At 50.1% G+C, this 16,554-nt stretch overlaps 1 protein-coding gene across 4 annotated transcripts in view; it reads right to left on the reverse strand.

Moving 5' to 3' along the window:
* The window catches only part of GRID1 (glutamate ionotropic receptor delta type subunit 1), a 687,268-nt gene that overhangs the window by 213,666 nt on the left and 457,048 nt on the right, over positions 1 to 16,554 (reverse strand). For all 4 annotated transcript variants that reach the window (XM_070364586.1, XM_070364587.1, XM_070364585.1 and 1 more), the window contains 2 exons: positions 4,998 to 5,159; positions 2,965 to 3,084 (listed from right to left, as the gene is read on the reverse strand). In XM_070364586.1, coding sequence (XP_070220687.1) covers positions 2,965 to 3,084; positions 4,998 to 5,159 — 282 coding nt within the window. The remainder of the gene's footprint in view (positions 1 to 2,964; positions 3,085 to 4,997; positions 5,160 to 16,554) is intronic.

Genomic DNA, 16,554 nt, shown 5'->3' on the forward strand with positions numbered 1-16,554 from the left:
AAGATGTGATATATTCATATATTAAGATAAATAATATCTTTTCAGGGAACCCTGACCCTTCCCCACCATAAGCGCATCCGGTCATCAGTCCTCTATCCACTCTTACTGGCCACAGAGATACAGTTGAGGGGACCTCCTCTGCGATCAGGATCACTCATCTCTGTACTGCCTTTGTGTGCCTCTGAACCCTTCCCCTCTCACCTGCTGCCCACCCTAAACTTTATTTTCAGGTTGCCCCACTTTCCCAGGCCTATCCCTCCCAGCCCCACCTCCCACCAGGAACGACACCCAGCCTTGCCTTTAAATGCTATCCTAGACGTGTGCCACTCGTCCCCATGCTTCCTCCTCGCTTCCTCCTGAAACCTCCCAGACCTTGCTTTAAGGCACCCTGGGCCTAAATAACAAACATTTGCTATGGTAAATCCCATTCCCTGCTTCCCAGATAACTTCTCCTTAACAGAGATAAGCTGCCAGGCAGACAGATAACAACGAGGATATGCAGTTATTAAGGGCAGATTTTAAAATGACAAAAGGATACATTTAAAAATAAAGCCCACTTGAAAATCAGCTTCCCTTCCAACTCAATCACATTCAGACCTCCTGCTCCGCAGCTCCTCATACCGAGAGATTCCAGCTCCCATTGGCTTCAGGGTATTGGAGGAGCGTTGCCATGGCAACACGGAAGGCCCCGACACCTGAAATGGGAAGTGGAAGACACAGTATCTCTCCCTCTCTCAGACACCTGGAGTGGCCAGCATGACCCCAGTCAGCTGCCTAAGTCGAGGCAGGGAGCCCTACTCCTAACATTCCCACCCAGTGGTGGGATCTTGGGGTTAGAGCTGAGCTAAAAGAAAAGGGATGCATACTAAGCCTCTTTAGTCGTGCCTGACTCTTAGCGGCACCATAGATTGTAGCTCACCAGGCTCCTCTGTCCTTGGGACTCTACAGGCAAGAACACTGGAATAGGTTACCATGCCCTCTGCCAGGGGATCTTCCCAACCCAGGGATTGAACCTGCATCTCTTACGTATCCTGCATTAGGCAGATGGGTTCTTTATCACTACCACCATCTGGGAAGCCCCTCCAAAAGGGGATGGGGGCCAGCAAAGAAGCCAGCAGACAGGGCCTGGTTATCTAGGAGCTCAGAGGGACACCTGGGGATGAAGGCAAGGACCATGGCAAAAATGAATGTCACCACGGCAGGCAACTCCTTTCACACCAGAGTAACTGAAAGGGCTCCCTGGTCCTGGCTTCCCCTTGCCAGGTAGGAGTCCTAGCACAAGCCAGTTTCTGTTGTGGCTATCTATGAATATCCAGACCAACCCTGACCATCCATCCCCAGGCTCCCACCCACCAAGTCTCATGGCTCGGGGCAACCCTAACAGACATCGCAGGTCATCTTGGACAGTGCAGGCCACACTCTGTCTTTCCAAGGCTTCACACCGCAGTCACCAGCCCCCTCTCTGACGGCACAAACAATCCTCTGAGCTCCCCCATGTCATCGTCACCATTGCCTCACAATCACTTATTGAACTTCCTATTATTTGACCAACTCATGACTCTACTTTCTACTGAATGGGCTGAAAGTCCCCCATCTGCACATCTCACATGGACACCCAGCCATCCCAGCTTCTCCCTAGCAAGCCAGTCCTTCTCCCCACATTCTAACTGATGAGGGTTCCCATCGTGCTTTCTAGCTCTCACACTGTCCATGACTCCACAGATGTGTCCTTCCATGGAGTCCTCAAGGAGACAACTAGAGAATGCCTTCCCAGATTCTCAGGACTCCAGCATCATGTAAGCCCTTCCTGCCCCGCTGCTGCCCCCAGTCGTGCTGGAGGCCAGGCTAGAGGGCTCTCTGTCAGAGGTTTACCCCACGTATTGAGAGTTCACCATGCCCTTCATCTCCAGGAGACTGTCATTAGTAGATATGTCTTCCTCCCAAATGTATAGAAACGTGTGTGTGTGTGTGTGTGATTGCAGGAGCCTCTGCCTGAGTCTATACCAATCAGCTTATGCTTTCCTGCTTATACTGAGCCCTGTGACCCCTTTACATCATGGGTGCTCCCGTCTCTGGCTCCAACAAGCCAACGAGTGGTCCTCCTGTGCAGGCCATTTCTGGGAGAGCATCACTGAACAGCCAGCAACTGCCCTTCCCTGCACCCCCACCATTGGCCCCACACTGGCTCATAAGGACCTCATCTGAAGTCCCTTGCTGGATAACTGTTCCACCCCCCACCCCCAACCCCAGCTTGCCACACTGACCTCTTGGCCCCAACTTCTTGTTAGAATCTTGATTTCACAGGCCTCCCTTTCAACTTGGAAGTTCCAACTCTGGGTAAAGGCCACCTTGCCGGACCTCAGCCCTGAAAATGCACCCCCCGTGTGGAGAAGGATGAGACGATGTATCACTGAAAGGGGTCCTCAGGCTTGCCACTCACCTCAGCACCAAGTCAAAACAAGCCAAAGCCCACCATGAACTCTGTGGCTCACCTGTCTCTCACTTCTGTCTCCAATGGGGGCCAGCACTGCCTGCTTCTCACCCTCCATGGGGCTCATTTTCCATTTTTTGGCTTTGCCTCTCTCTTGGATTGGGAGATATTCTCTAGCCATAACCTCTGCCTCTTGCCTCAGTAAGAGTCACACCTGTTCTTGCATTTGGGATGATTTCAGCCACTCCAGGAAAATGCATTACCCTTTCTGGTTTCACCCAGGACCACAGGATGGGTCCTTCAGGCCCAAGCAGTAGGACCCATTGGCACCAGGGGTCCCTGCTGCACTCACAGACAGCATTGGTATCAATTTGGAGCCTCCTCCCCACCACACCCCATAAACACCAGCATCAACAGCAGCAGCCGCAGAGAGAGACTGGAGAGGGGACTTCTGTGCTGGTCACCATCAGCTCGGAACACAGGCCCAATACGCGGCAGCAGGAGGAGAGAGAGGTGGGCACGCTGAGGCTTACCTTCCTCATGTCTTTACCAAAGGTCTCACTGTAGGTCGTGCCAAGGATCTCAAACTGCACGTAGGGATTCGAGCTGTCTTCCCGAAACTCCATCACGCCCGTGAGGCCAGTGATGTGGCCCTGCAGGACAGAAGGAAAAACCATGGGAGGATAGTCAAACGTGGATGGAATCCCAAAGGCAAGGAAGAAAAAGGAAGTGGTTGCCAAGAGGGAGACAGTCACGGTCTGGGCAGCAATGGACACGCTGCAGTAAGAGCAGAGAGGCTGGCGGTCCTGGGGCCTCCAAGCAGGACCAGCACTTCCTAGGCCATTGCTCACAAGCAACGTTCCCCAGCTTTGCCCATCATTCATGCCGTTGATATGATTACAGCATCTGCTCTGTGCCACACATGTGCCAGCCCTGAGATTACAGAAAGACAGCTTTCGTCCCCACCCTCCTGGAGTTTACAGTCTCCCACTGCAACCAGCTCCAGGGGCTCACCTTAGCCTGAGCCAAGGAAGGCCAAGGTCAGCGAGAGCCATCTCAGGCATGTGGTGGGAAGTGCCGGGACAGTGAGTGTGAACATTAAAACCAGCTCAAATCCTGGCTTTGCCACCTTGGGTAAGTCATCTCCCATCTCCCAGCTTCAGCCTGCAATTAACTAAGTCCACATCACAGAGCCTGCAGGGACCAAAGGAGAAAATGTGTACAAAGTGTGGTGTCTGGTAAGACCAGATGGGGGGTGCACTGGCCCTCAACCTCTCTCTGGCAGTCCCATGAGGCTCTGGAGGAGCAGGGGGCAAAGGGGTTGAGTGAGCCTGGGCTGAGCCCTCTTCTTCCTTCAAGCCTGGGGTGAGGGGTTCTCAGCCAGCCTTGATCTCCCACATACTGTGAGTCGGGAAAGTCCCAGACAGTGAGCTGGCCCCAGAGGGGCCCCTGCTCAGACCTGGGCTCAGCAGATTCAAACCAGTATCAGACTACATTCACTGCTATCAAAACCATGCAGAATTTATTGTGACTAAGACTTCTGGCACTATACTGCTGCTAAGTCACTTCATTAGTGTCCGACTCTGTGTGACCCCATAGACGTCAGCCCACCAGGCTCTCCTGCCCCTGGGATTCTCCAGGCAAGAACACTGGAGTGGGCTGCCATTTCCTTCTCCAATGCATGAAAGTGAAAAGTGAAAGTGAAGTCATTCAGTCGTGTCCAACTCTTAGCGATCCCATGGACTGCAGCCTACGAGGCTCCTCCATCCATGGGATTTTCCAGGCAAGAGTACTGGAGTGGGGTGCCATAGATTTCCCTAAATGTCCTTTTGAAGCCTCTCAAAGCCCATTCATTCTAACAAGTCTTGTGTGGATTGCCCAGTTCATGTCAGTCTAGTCTTTTGATGGATTTAATGTCACACCTAAGCCTATAGGACACACAGATGTCCTACATGCTGAGGTGTGACACAGAATCCACCAAGTCACAGGTATGCTGATGCACACATAGGCGTGCACAGACAGACACACGCACATGCACACGGACACATACATAGTGTGCTCTTGCACTGGCACTGCCAACCGAGACAAACTCTCCTGGGGACAGTGGCAGCCTGCACAGTGGGTATCTGGCAGACATGAGAGAGCCAGGTTCCTTCACTATTTTTCTTACTTGTGATCTTGGACAAGTTACATAACCTCTCTGAAGTCTGATCACCTTATATAAAATGGACATGGTAAGACATAGTATTAATGGACTCAATGGACATGAATGTGAGCAAACTCCAGGAGATAGAGGAGGACAGGGAAGCCTGGTGTGCTGCAGTCCAAGGGATCGCAGAGTCAGACACGACTTAGCAACTGAACAACAACAAATAACACATATTCCTGAACCCCAGCTCACCAGGCCTCAAGTGCTGGGACAGGAAGAGTGGCCAGGGGAGAGGCCTGGGAGGGGCCTGGCTGGCTGACCACAGAAACAGCTCAGCTCCCCAGAAGGGGCGGAGCGTGGGGATGTGCGGAGGGGCCTGTCTTTTGCCTTGGCCAGGAGGTTACCCCTTGCACACACCTTCTTGATTGTGTCTAGCATAGACCTCCCTCCATTCCACGGCTTGGTGGACTTGCGGATACAGTTGAGGCTTGCCATGCTGTGCCACTTCCGGTCCTCCAGCTTCCTGTGGAAGGCGTTGGCCAGCATCAGGACACTGTCATACAGGTAGAGGTTGGAGATCTGCAAAGACAGACATGCAATGCATTTGGCACATTCCCAGGGATGGGGAGAGACCAGTAGAGGGCTGGAGTGACCCCGGATGCCAACACTGAGAAGTGAGGCCCGACAGCTAGGCCATGATCCTCTGGCTTCCAGGTGGCCATTCAAGCACCCAGCTGGAGTCTTCAGTAGAATCAGACCTGGTCCTGCTTCAGGAACTAAAGTGGGGGTGGATCCATATATCAGTGGAACCAGGGTGATCAGAATCATGACTGAGTCTTGGACACGGCTCTATGGAAGACTGGAGGGGCCATCCCACTCAGGTATTACAAAGGATGGAGGGAAGGATGGGCAGAAAGCTCGGTCTAGGAGGATTAGGATAAATGGTGGGGAGCGTTGTAAGGAGGGCACCATAGTAGTAGAGGCATGAAGGTGCAAGGAAGCTAGGCCACATGGGGAAGGTTCCACCAGCATTTTTGGCAAAGGATGAGACAGTAAAGATTTTACACTTTGTGGGCCTTATAGTCTCCTTTGAAACTGCTCAGCCATGCTATTCTAGTAGGAAAGCAGTCACAAATGATACCGTGATTCCTATGCAATGAGTCAGAAAAACCCAAATGAACTTTTTGGCCAAACCAATACATAAACAGAGGCTGTGCCAATAAAACTTTACTTAGAATATAGACAGTGAGCCACAGTTTGCTAACCCCTGAGTTGGAGAGACTAAAGACAGTTCAATATGTCTGCATCAAAGGGACAGTAGGGAGGCAGGGATCAAGGATGGAGCCATGCAGAGCCTTGTGAGCCATGCTAAAGAGGAAAAACGTAGGTGGATTCAGGATCTGTGCCTGAAATCAGATCTGTGCCTTAGAATGGTCACTCTGGTCCCTGGACCTCCACCGAGGGTGCTGTGGTGGCCTGAGTGACTCTGGCAGCTGCTGTGAGGGTCCAGAGGACACGGAGCCTGCCCTGCAGTGATGTCCCTGCCAGCCAGGGGATGCACTTGGAAGTTGCTGCTGTGAGCATGTGAGAACTACTCCTCAGCTTAGCTGTGCACAGTTCAGCTGGATCTTAGAGGAGAAACAGCCCATCTCGGAACTCTCGAGATCACAACAATGAGGGAGAATTCATAATAACAGTGAGCAGAGTGGCCCCACAGCAATGAGAGGCAGGGGTAGAACCGGTCTGGGAACCCTCCTGACCGTGAGTATGACCCTGACGTGCATGAGCCTGGACTCCAGAGGTCACAGGAGCCCTCGGTGGGGAGGAGGTCAGCCCTGCATCATCACCCTACCCCAGCCCTCTCTGCTCCTCCAAGGGTTGACATGGAGCATGAAGGGAGGTGACAAGGTAACGTCCATCCCGGGTCAGATTTGTGACCCCTCGGGGTAACTGTTGCACAAACAACCATTAGCCAAAGTGGGTCAAGGGGATGGCTCTCTGCACACCTCACCAGCAAGGTGTCTGCTAAAAATATTCCAGGAAAACAAAATCACTGGATATAAATAGGAGAATATGTTGGCCTCACCGGACTCCTGGGAAGATCAAATGAGATCCTAGGGCTATGGGAATCATGCCTGCTGTCCCCCGCCACTCCCCAGTATGTCCCTCACATTCCCAACACCTCTGAGCCTTCTTCTCAGCCTGCCATCCCCTTCTTCCCACATCTTCGGCAGGATACTCCCAAAGCAGAGGCCCAGACAGGAACCTGGGTGTGGGAACTGTCCTCTGCAACTGCAGTCAGACGTGGCCCAAGGGAGCTGATCCAGGTCATCATATACACCTGCTCCATCATGCCTCTTCTCTCTTCCCCCATTTCATGCTAACCTCCCAGGGTCACCGCTGCCATGACATGTCTGAGAAGAGCTGACCCCTTCCTCCATGGATGTCCCTGTGCTTGACCTTCCTGCACTGCCCTGTTCCATCTGCTTTCATCTCTCAGCCTTGTAGTGGGCACAGGGATGTATGCCACAAAGGCCTGCATACCTGACATCTGTCCATCCTGTAGGTGTAAGAAGTAGGGGAAAGGCTTCCCCGGTGGTCCAGTGGTTAAGAATCTGCCTGCCAGTACAGGGAACACAGGTCTGATCCCTGGTCCAGGAAGATCCCATATGCCTTGGAGCAACTAAGCCCATACACCGAAATTACTAAAGCCCAAGAGCCTAGAGTACATGCTCCAGAACCAGAGAAGCCACGGCAGTGAGAAGCCCCCGTGCCCGACTCGAGGCAACCAGAGAAAGCCACGCAAAGCAACAAAGACCCAGGGCAGCCGGAATAAATAACTAAATAAAGTGAAAAAAGAAGTAGATGGCGGATGGCATGAGTGTGCCTGTTATAACCAACTGCTGACTGAAATATAACCTCAGGCTGTAGGGAAGCAGGCAAGTCAGTGCCTGGTGACCTTTTGGGGGGCCTTGCACTACACAGGTGCTTACTTGACAGCAGAGAAAGGTCCAAGAATCCACCCCCCATCCTGAAGCAAACACCAGGACAGAACACCATCTCCTCCCTCTTGATGCCTAGGAGCACAGCCTTGATGAGAAATATTAACCCACTGCCTGCTTTTGTCAGCCCCCATCTCTCAGGAGTCCCTACAACTGCAAAATTATTCTGACATGTCTACTGCCCCTCTGAAATACAAACCAATAATGGAAATGTTCTAAGAGGATGTAAGCCACTTAGAGTTGCCTTGGTGTTATTTTTTACTTGCTTTTTTTTTTTTTAAAGGATATCTCAAAGCTGAGAGTCCTTGATGATGTGAAGCTTTATCTTCTTAAGACATTTATGGACCTCCCAGCCACCCACTCACAGCCGACGCTACTCACCCAGCTAGGACCCTTTAACCCACATCCCCGCCTATACACACACTCTCGCGCACACACACAGGGCCACTCTTCTGCAGTGGCCCAGGCTGGTACCCAGTGGAATTTCCTTCTTTCCCTCCAGCACTTCTAGTCACAATAAATTAAGGTACTTAATTACATAAGTGATTTATGCAATACAAATGTATGAATGCAGAAAGGCCTGCCATGAAGAGGAAAATAACAGGATGTGACTCAGAAAGGCCAAAGGAAGAACAGGCTTGAGCAATGCTCTTTTCCAGGTTTATGTATTGGTATTTCCACTATCTCTAGAACCCAACACCAACCAAAGTACATGGGTGGTGCTTAAAGTATGTTTGATGGATGGATGCATATAGATGAATGGGTATGTGGAGGTTGGCAGGGAAGATGGGTGGATAGATAGGTGAACAGATGGATGGATCTGTACTAAGAATGTACACATTGATCTTAGTTCACAAAAAGATAAAATGTAGAAAACAGCAGGAAAAAGAGATTTTTATGCCCCCAACTTTGACTTGAGAGGCGACATGCTTTATTCAAACAAACATTCGTTTCTCATTTATAGTTTGCTCAGAATGTCTTCTTGCGCCTCACTTGGAGCTGCTTCCATCTTCTCCTCACTCCTGCCCCTTCTCCTACAAGGGGCTGTCTCAGTACTTCTCCCTGCTTTGGGCAGAAGCTAACACTCCAGTACTCATCTACGGCTCCATGGTCTTCTCACCAACCTCAGCATTCTAACTTAGGTGACCTGCTAGGTTCACTGGTGGGTATACAAGGGAGGGTTGTCAGGAGAAGGAACTTTTAGGGGAAAAAAGATCAAGAACAGTAGAAAGGCTGCCTCTCCATGGGGCTCCCTCCAGATCCTGACAAACAGAAACCTTTCCTTGGGGTAGGAGGGTGAAGACCAGTGTGCTAATGTCCCGGATTGGTGAAGCCAGGTCCCTGAGTCAAAAGGAAAGATCTAGCAAGAGAGAGGCACCCAGCTTCATTGACTCTCACTCAGTGCTTGTCTTGAGGAGCAAACAGCCTCAGCTGGTGCTACAGGTGGCAGGCTCAGAGAAGGGGGCATGGCCTGAAGGAGCCCTTGCCTCTCTCTCTCGTGTCTCAGGTGAGGCCCAGCACAGAGTTCTCTAGCAAAAGACAGACAGGCAGCTACTGTCACCTCATTCCTCTGAGAGTGGGAGCCCAGGACTCTGGCTAGCCTAAGAGCACTGCAGCCCAAAAGTGAGAAAAGACTACAAAAGCATTTCAGGTGAGAGCTGACTGGACAAGCTAAAGAGAGCCCAGGATGTCTGGGCCAAGGGCGTGGCAGAGCAAAGACCCGGATGCACAGCAAAAGGCCTGGAGCTGGGTCAGAGATACCAGATGGAGTAAAGTCAGAGGCAGACAAGAGCCAGAGCCGGAAGAGGAACCTGAGGCTTTCCTGGGAGCCTACAGCCTCCTTTCCAAGTGTACACGCAGCTGTAGGGGGCCCGGCTGGTTTGGTGAGCCACCTTAGAGATGCACACTGGGGTCCTCTTCTGTGTCACACAGCAGAGCTCTCACTCTACCACTGTGCAGCTTGGCCCGGGGCCTGGCTTGACCTGGCCCAGCTCTGCCCACTGCTGAACCCCCAGCGGGGACAGCAGCCCATAGACATAGCATGTGCTTGATAGATGCTCAAAGTACGGGTGAATTGGCTCTCCTCTTACTCTCACTCGCAAGGTGATGTTGAACAAGTCATCTAAAGTTCTAGCCCTGAGGCTTCCCTTGTGGGCCAGTAGTTAAGATACTGCGCTTTTACTGTAGGGGCACAGGTTTGATTCCTGGTCGGGGAACCAAGATCCTGCATGCTGTGCAATGCAGCCAAAAAAAAAAGACAAAAATGATTTTTAAAAGCTCTAGCCTTATCTTGATTACAATAACATACAGTATGTTCAGTGTCCCTGGAGAGGTGCAGTGGGCGGTTTTGATTTACTCACCCTGTGAAATATCCCTGTGAAATGCAGATAGGGATAACCCTGGTGCCAAGTAGCCAAGTACCATCCCAAGCTCTCTGAATTTAGTTTTATTTTTGGAGGGAACAGGGACAGAAAGGAATAGAAGGAGAAACAAAGGACCCAGGCAGGCTCCTGACTTCAATGTGGGTCAGCAGAGAGCTTGTCAGCCAGGGGTGTCTCCAGTGGCCAGGGCCCGGTGTGAGTCTGTCACGCAGAAGCGTGGAGGCTATTGTGAAAAGAAACTTTGATCTGCCAACACCACTCGCCTCTCCTCCAATGCCCCTTGGCCTGAAAGCTTTTCAAGGGCAAGCAGGGGTCATACATGGCTCCTGCAGCTTCAGGGTCAAAAGACTGAGCAGGGATCAGCCCTGGGGATCAGGACCAGCACAGAAAGCTGCTCACCTGGGTGCAGGTCCCTGGCCTCCTCCTGGCCCAGCAGCAAGGTCACAACTGCCATGGTGCCCTGGACCTGAGCTGGGCCTTTTGGGTCTGTATGGCCTAAGGTGTTGCAGGGCTGCCCTCTGAGGAAAAGGCCACTTCTCTGCTCTCGGGGTGCATTATACAAGCTGCCAATATAGGAAGGCCTGGAGTGAGGGCCTGCACAAATCCCTGACCCAGGTTCCTGAAAGGGAGATGGCTGGGCGCACTTTAAAGCCTGACATTTGCACTGCAGGGCTGGCTCAGCCATGAGAGTCCAGGGCACAGCCAGTCCAGCACTAAGACCATGCAGGTGCACGGGGGAGGGTAGAGGACAGGTAGGAGGGGACTAGAGCTAGAACAGGGACAGCTGCAGCCCTGTACCTGTGGGAGGTGCCCTGCCCTGCACCCTGTCACCAGCTGTCCATTCCCTGCTGGGGCTTAGCAGTTTCACCCCTGGGGATGCTTCCAAACATCGTCTCTACATGGTCACTTCCCACAGCCTCCACATAGTTCAAATGCCCTTATTTCTCCCCAGCGATATGGCAATCCCCGGTTACCTTGTCTCCCAGCCCAGGCCCTCCGCTTCCACCCTGCACTGAGTTGTCAATCCCACCATAGGCACATTCTGCCCTGTCATATCCCCGAGGGCTACCCACCCTGGCCTCCGTTCCCTGGCACTGCTCTCCTCGCTAATTGATTTCCCAGTACTTCTTGCCTCAGACACATTAAACTCAACTCCTGCTTTCCTTGGCTTCTGGGCCTTGACACATGACATTCTCTATAACTGGAAAGTGTTACTAAATGAAGATTAAAATTTCTGATTTATTTGGAGTTTGTGAGAATCAGAGAGACAACATTTGTGAAATGTCTAACATAAGAACTGGCATATAATAAGTGCTTAAGGTGTGTCTGCGGAATTAATGGATGTTGAATGAATAGTTTTAAATCGGTTCTTAGGAAGAAACAAGGAGATGTCAAAGTGTTTGAAAAGAGGATGCCTCTTAGAATAAAAGTGATCGAGGGGAGAAGCCACACTGTGAAAGGGAATAGGACCTCTGTATGGATACATTCTATGTGGAACTGTCCATCTGTAATCTGAATATGGGTTATATGCTTCCATGGGATGGAGGCATCCTGGCAATGCTTGTCTTTCCAAAGTCAGTCCCCTATGTAAGAGGCAGGTCCTCAGATGGGAAACAAGGAAGGTGAGGTCACATCTGCAGGAGACATAAGAGAGAATTCAGCTATGAGTTCCTGACTGGGCTTCAGCTTTTAAGAAACCCAGGTAGACATTCCTGGCTGCTGTATAATTAAAGACCAATCACATGAAGCCAACTGAGGACCAAGGATAGAAAGATAGATTTTTTTCCTAAGAGTTAACACCAAGAATCCCCACTACATCAGTAACTATATTTTATTTAAGAAAATACCTTGTGTCAGCAGGAGCAAAGGCTACCAGTAAAACTGTTAAATTGATCTTCATGAGAAAATAAGGAGAATTTATTTTGGAGTCAAGACCCAGTGGGGGGAAAATAGAGGCTGATCGGAAAGGGAGGTAGCAGGATGCGGAGAAAGGATGAAGCACAGGATGGGGGGGATGGGGCAGCAGAGGAGCAGTCATATCTCATCAGGGAAGACTTAGAACCTGAGAAGCTGTTTGTGCGGCTACAATGCAAAAGCCCACTACGTGTGACACCATCTCTGAGACTGAGATGTATTGTCTTGTTGAAACCAGGAAAGGCTCTGATTTCCCATCTGGGTTGGTACTAGATGGGGTAGCAGCAGTCCCATCAGAAGCCCAGGTGATTTGTTTACTTACTTACTGAGTCCCTAGAAGCAGGATGAGGGCCAGCAGTAATGGAAACAGAGCCCCCCCACCCCCCGCCCCACTCCCATGAAATGTGCTGAGCTCTTCAGCAGAGCCATACACATTTGGTTCTATCTGACCCTCAGCAGGCTGAGCCCTGTGTGCATCCCCATCAGAGTGGAAGGGAGAGGCCCCCGAGGACGACGATGGCTCTGCTAGGGTGCCAGCTATCTGCCCTCCCAGAGCTCCATGCACATTTCTCCACAGTATATCAGAATTTAGGCAAATCATATTAGGTTGCTCCAGCCTTGCCTCCCTTATACTCAAGGGCCCAGGGAGGTGCTGGGCATTTACATTATCAAGGTACAAGTCATCCTGGAAGGCGTGGGAAGATGGATGGAAGGCCAGAGTCACAGCCATGTGGGCCAGCTGCATCTCACCACCAGACCATTATTTGCCCAACACCAAAGCTGGCAATGCGAGAAATGTTTTCATTAAGAAAGGCTGCATTTCCTCCAGCTTTCCAAAGAGCCTGGTTTTCTCTTGCCTCCATCATTAATCAAGCAAAGTGGACTGTGCAGAGAGACCTCACAGAGGCCAACAGCAGGAACTGACCTCTAACCAGATTCTCAGACAGGCTCTGTCCATCCAGCACACTCAGACCAGCAGAGGGACCCGCTGGGAGGACAAGCCGATGCCCAGATGGCACAGCTCGAGAAATCCATCTCCAGGTGCGGCCTCTCTGCCAACCAGCTGCCAGCCTACCTGTCCTGAGAGGGGAAGCCATGTCCTGGCCTGAGAAGGGAACAGATGGTGGCAGAGGGCAGACAGTGGCAGGAGCGCTCCTCATGTTGAATCCAAGATGTGAGGAGGGTGGAGCGTTGAGGGTCATTTGCTATACCCAAGGCTCTCTGGCCTCCAGCTGTTCATATAGCCACCCGTGGCCAGGACGGCAACCAGCTGCACCCAAGGGGACCACCTGTGCACCTGTCTCTGACAAAGGCATCGATCCATGCTGGTCACTACATGTTCCATCTGGGTCTTTAGGGTGAAGTAAACCAGCAAAAATGACATGAAGTCCAAAGTAACTCTGGTGTGAAGAGGTTCAGTGCTGCTGCAGAGGAAAGGCTTCTATAGGCAGGTTGACAAGAAACTTGTCAGCTTGGGACAAGTGTGCAGAAAGCCTTAAAGAAATAGGGATGTAAGAGGTGGTGGTGTGGGGAGTGGGGTCAAAATGCTGTAACAGGTTGAATGAGGGAGCAATGATTCCATCTATTAAGCCATCTTATCATTTTAAAATTCTCAAACAAGAGAAATCCCAACCTAAGGGAGCATTTTATGATAATACCACATTAGCTCCTGCAGCCTAATTGAAGGTTGGGGCTCCACAGTGACCAGACAATACAGCTTCTATCATTTGCCTGTCCCACTTTGGAAACACATTTGAATAGAAGTGGAGTAACAATGTGACAATTCATCTGTTAGGTTAATTGTAGCGCTGAAGTCATCAGGCAATGCAGTCCTAAAGACCAAGGATGGTTCAGATGCTTCTCTGAGCAAGGCTGCCCATAAAATCTGAGCAAAGCCTCAGGGGTTCTTAGGGTCTTGTTGTCCTTTTTATCACTGGCTGGGTCAGACAACCCCTAAACAAACCTGTTGAGAAAACAAGAACGAGAAGCACCCAAATAAGACAGTGCTTTGTAGGGAAAAATAAACAAAGCGCTACACGCTGCAAAAGCATGGCTTTGGAGCCAATAGAAGCCACTTACTGAGGTACTTTTCTTCCAAAAGATGTTCTCTTTACTAAACAGGAACCAAACTGATTTGCTATAATAGTGCCTGGTTGGCTTTGCAGCACAAAAAGCCCTGACCACAGGCCTAATAGAAGAAGATGGAGCTTCTGAGGTCAGCTCAGTGCAGAAGCAGAGAGATGGATGATCTTGCAAAAATTCCCTGCTTTTGATAGTCTTCTTGAAAACTTCTAACCCAGAATTATCATCCCAAGAGAAGCTGTCTGGGGGAAGAACTAAAGATGGACTTGAGAGCTCCATTTCCAAAAGAATTTTCATTAATTCCATCAAGACAAAGTTAATAATCCATGACATCAATGTTGTATTTTTTTTTCCCTTCAGTTGGTTGTGCTAAACATGTTAGAATCTTCTCAATAAATCTCACAGCTAGAGGCTAGTAGAAATTAGTTTGCCTTCTACACTGTCATTAAGAAAGAAAGAAGTGGTAATAGCTACAGAGAAAACTTGAAGGGAATGGCTTGTAAATGAGATGAATCTACAAGCTGCCCGAATGGTTGTTGGGTGGGATGAGTAAATAAATCCACATTTGCCTCTCGTCAGAGCCTGTACAAGGAAGCAGATGCAACAAATGGAGATAGATTCATTTAATAAAGTATTTTATTTATAGATATATAAAGAGGCTTCCAGAGACAGTTTAACTTATGTTAAGACCTGCATTCTTAACAGATCTACCCCATTAGTCCTTATCGGAATCTCCAAGCAGCAGGGTCTTGTCTGAAGAGCTATGCAGGCTGCAAAGACACTGGCCTCCCCTCTCCCACCCAAGGCAGCACTGATCAAGTTCCTGCATGACTGAGGCAATGGTAAGTGATGCTCAACACCGGTGATGAGGGGCCAGACAGAAGTAAAGCTCTCCCACCCACTGTGAGACTTTCACAGAGCATGCTCAGGACAAAAGTAGACTACATCACACTGTACAAAAAATAATGAGGCCGTGTTCAGTCTTCCCATGGAAACCCAAGCACACCTGGCCACATCCTCTAGAAGGACAGTTCTGTTAATAGCTCAGCCTTGTTCTCGTTGCTTTCTGTACATCCTCTCATTTATTTTCATTATGACTCTGAGGAGTAGGGAATATTTGAATCCCCAGTGTACAGAGACGGAAGCAGAGGCATAGAATGACAAATAAATAATAATAAATAATTAGTAGCTAGATTTACTGGGATTTGAACCCAAGCAACCTGGGTCCTGTGCTGTTGCTGCTACTTCTTCTTCTACTATAGCTACTGTTGCTTCTGTTGCTACTGCTACTATTATACTACTGCTGCTATTGCTACTGCTGCTGCTGCTATTGCTGCTACTATTACCACTGATACTGCTATTGCTACTATTAATATTACTACTGCTGCTGCTAATGCTACTAGCACTGCTACTACTACTGGTACTACTATAGCTGTTACTACTGTGACTACTGCTACTATCACTGCTACTGCTATTGCTATTACTATCACTGCTGTTGCTGCTGCTACTGATATGACACCATTTATGATGCTATTACCACTGCTGCTACTGCTACTAATACTGTTGATTCTACTAATACTACTATAGCTGTTGGTGCTGCCTCTGTGACTACTGCTACTACTACTGCTACTTCTGTTACTGTTACTATCACTGTTGCTACCACTGCTATTACTACTACTGCTGCTATTACTGCTGCTACTGTGGCTACCACTACTGCTACAAGATCTGTGATGTAGCTCTTCAATCTTGCTCTTCATATGGTGTCTGGATCTCATCAGAAACAGAGAGAGGTAGGGTGGCCAGGATTCTGTGTTCGATATTGCACTGACCTCACCTGACGATTAGCCACCCACCGAAGAGCCATGGCTTTGTTCATCCTCCTAATAAATGTGTGTCATTTCAGAAAGTCCTCTACTGCATTCCTCTCTGCTACAATCAGTGTCTTTTCCTCTATTGTCCTCCAGGACAGATTCTTTACATCCAATGTGACTGATATGAACGAAAGAGCTCACCTGAGCTTCCTGTCCATGGCAAAATGAGTAATCAAGACCTTGATGAGACATACTTTGTCTCTCTCCCTCCACCCTGCCAGGGCAGGACATGTTGGTGAAATAGGAAGCAGCCCTCTTTTCTTGTGGAGTAGAATAAGTACGGTAAGGCAAGAAAGAAACGGGGAAATGAACAGGGGGTATGGCGCAGGGTGGAACAGGGCTGGTGTGTCTTTGGGGAAGGATGAAGCCTTTTGTGGAGAGAGAACCCACAGAGACCTTCCTGGGAGTGAGACCCCCTCGGGGTCTGGCCCCCACAGAGAGTGGCAGGCACCTCCCCCTCCGGCCCCGGGTGGGGACGAGCACACATTGCCTGGGCCACGTGGTCACACTACGCTTCCATCCACATGGAGAGTGAGGTGCTAAATACAGAGGCAGTGTGAGAGGCCCTCAGCTCTTCTTCCAAACTCTAGAAAAGAGGAAGGCAGAGCAGGACAGCAGCGCCCTAAAATAAAAGCACCTTCCACGCCTGCTGCATATGCCCAGGGCTTTTGAGCCCATGAACCCTACAGAGGTCTTTCATCTACTTTCCTGGTCAGCCCCTCAC

This window comes from Bos mutus, chromosome 28, assembly GCF_027580195.1.
Source record: "Bos mutus isolate GX-2022 chromosome 28, NWIPB_WYAK_1.1, whole genome shotgun sequence".
Classification (NCBI taxonomy): Eukaryota; Metazoa; Chordata; class Mammalia; order Artiodactyla; family Bovidae; genus Bos; species Bos mutus.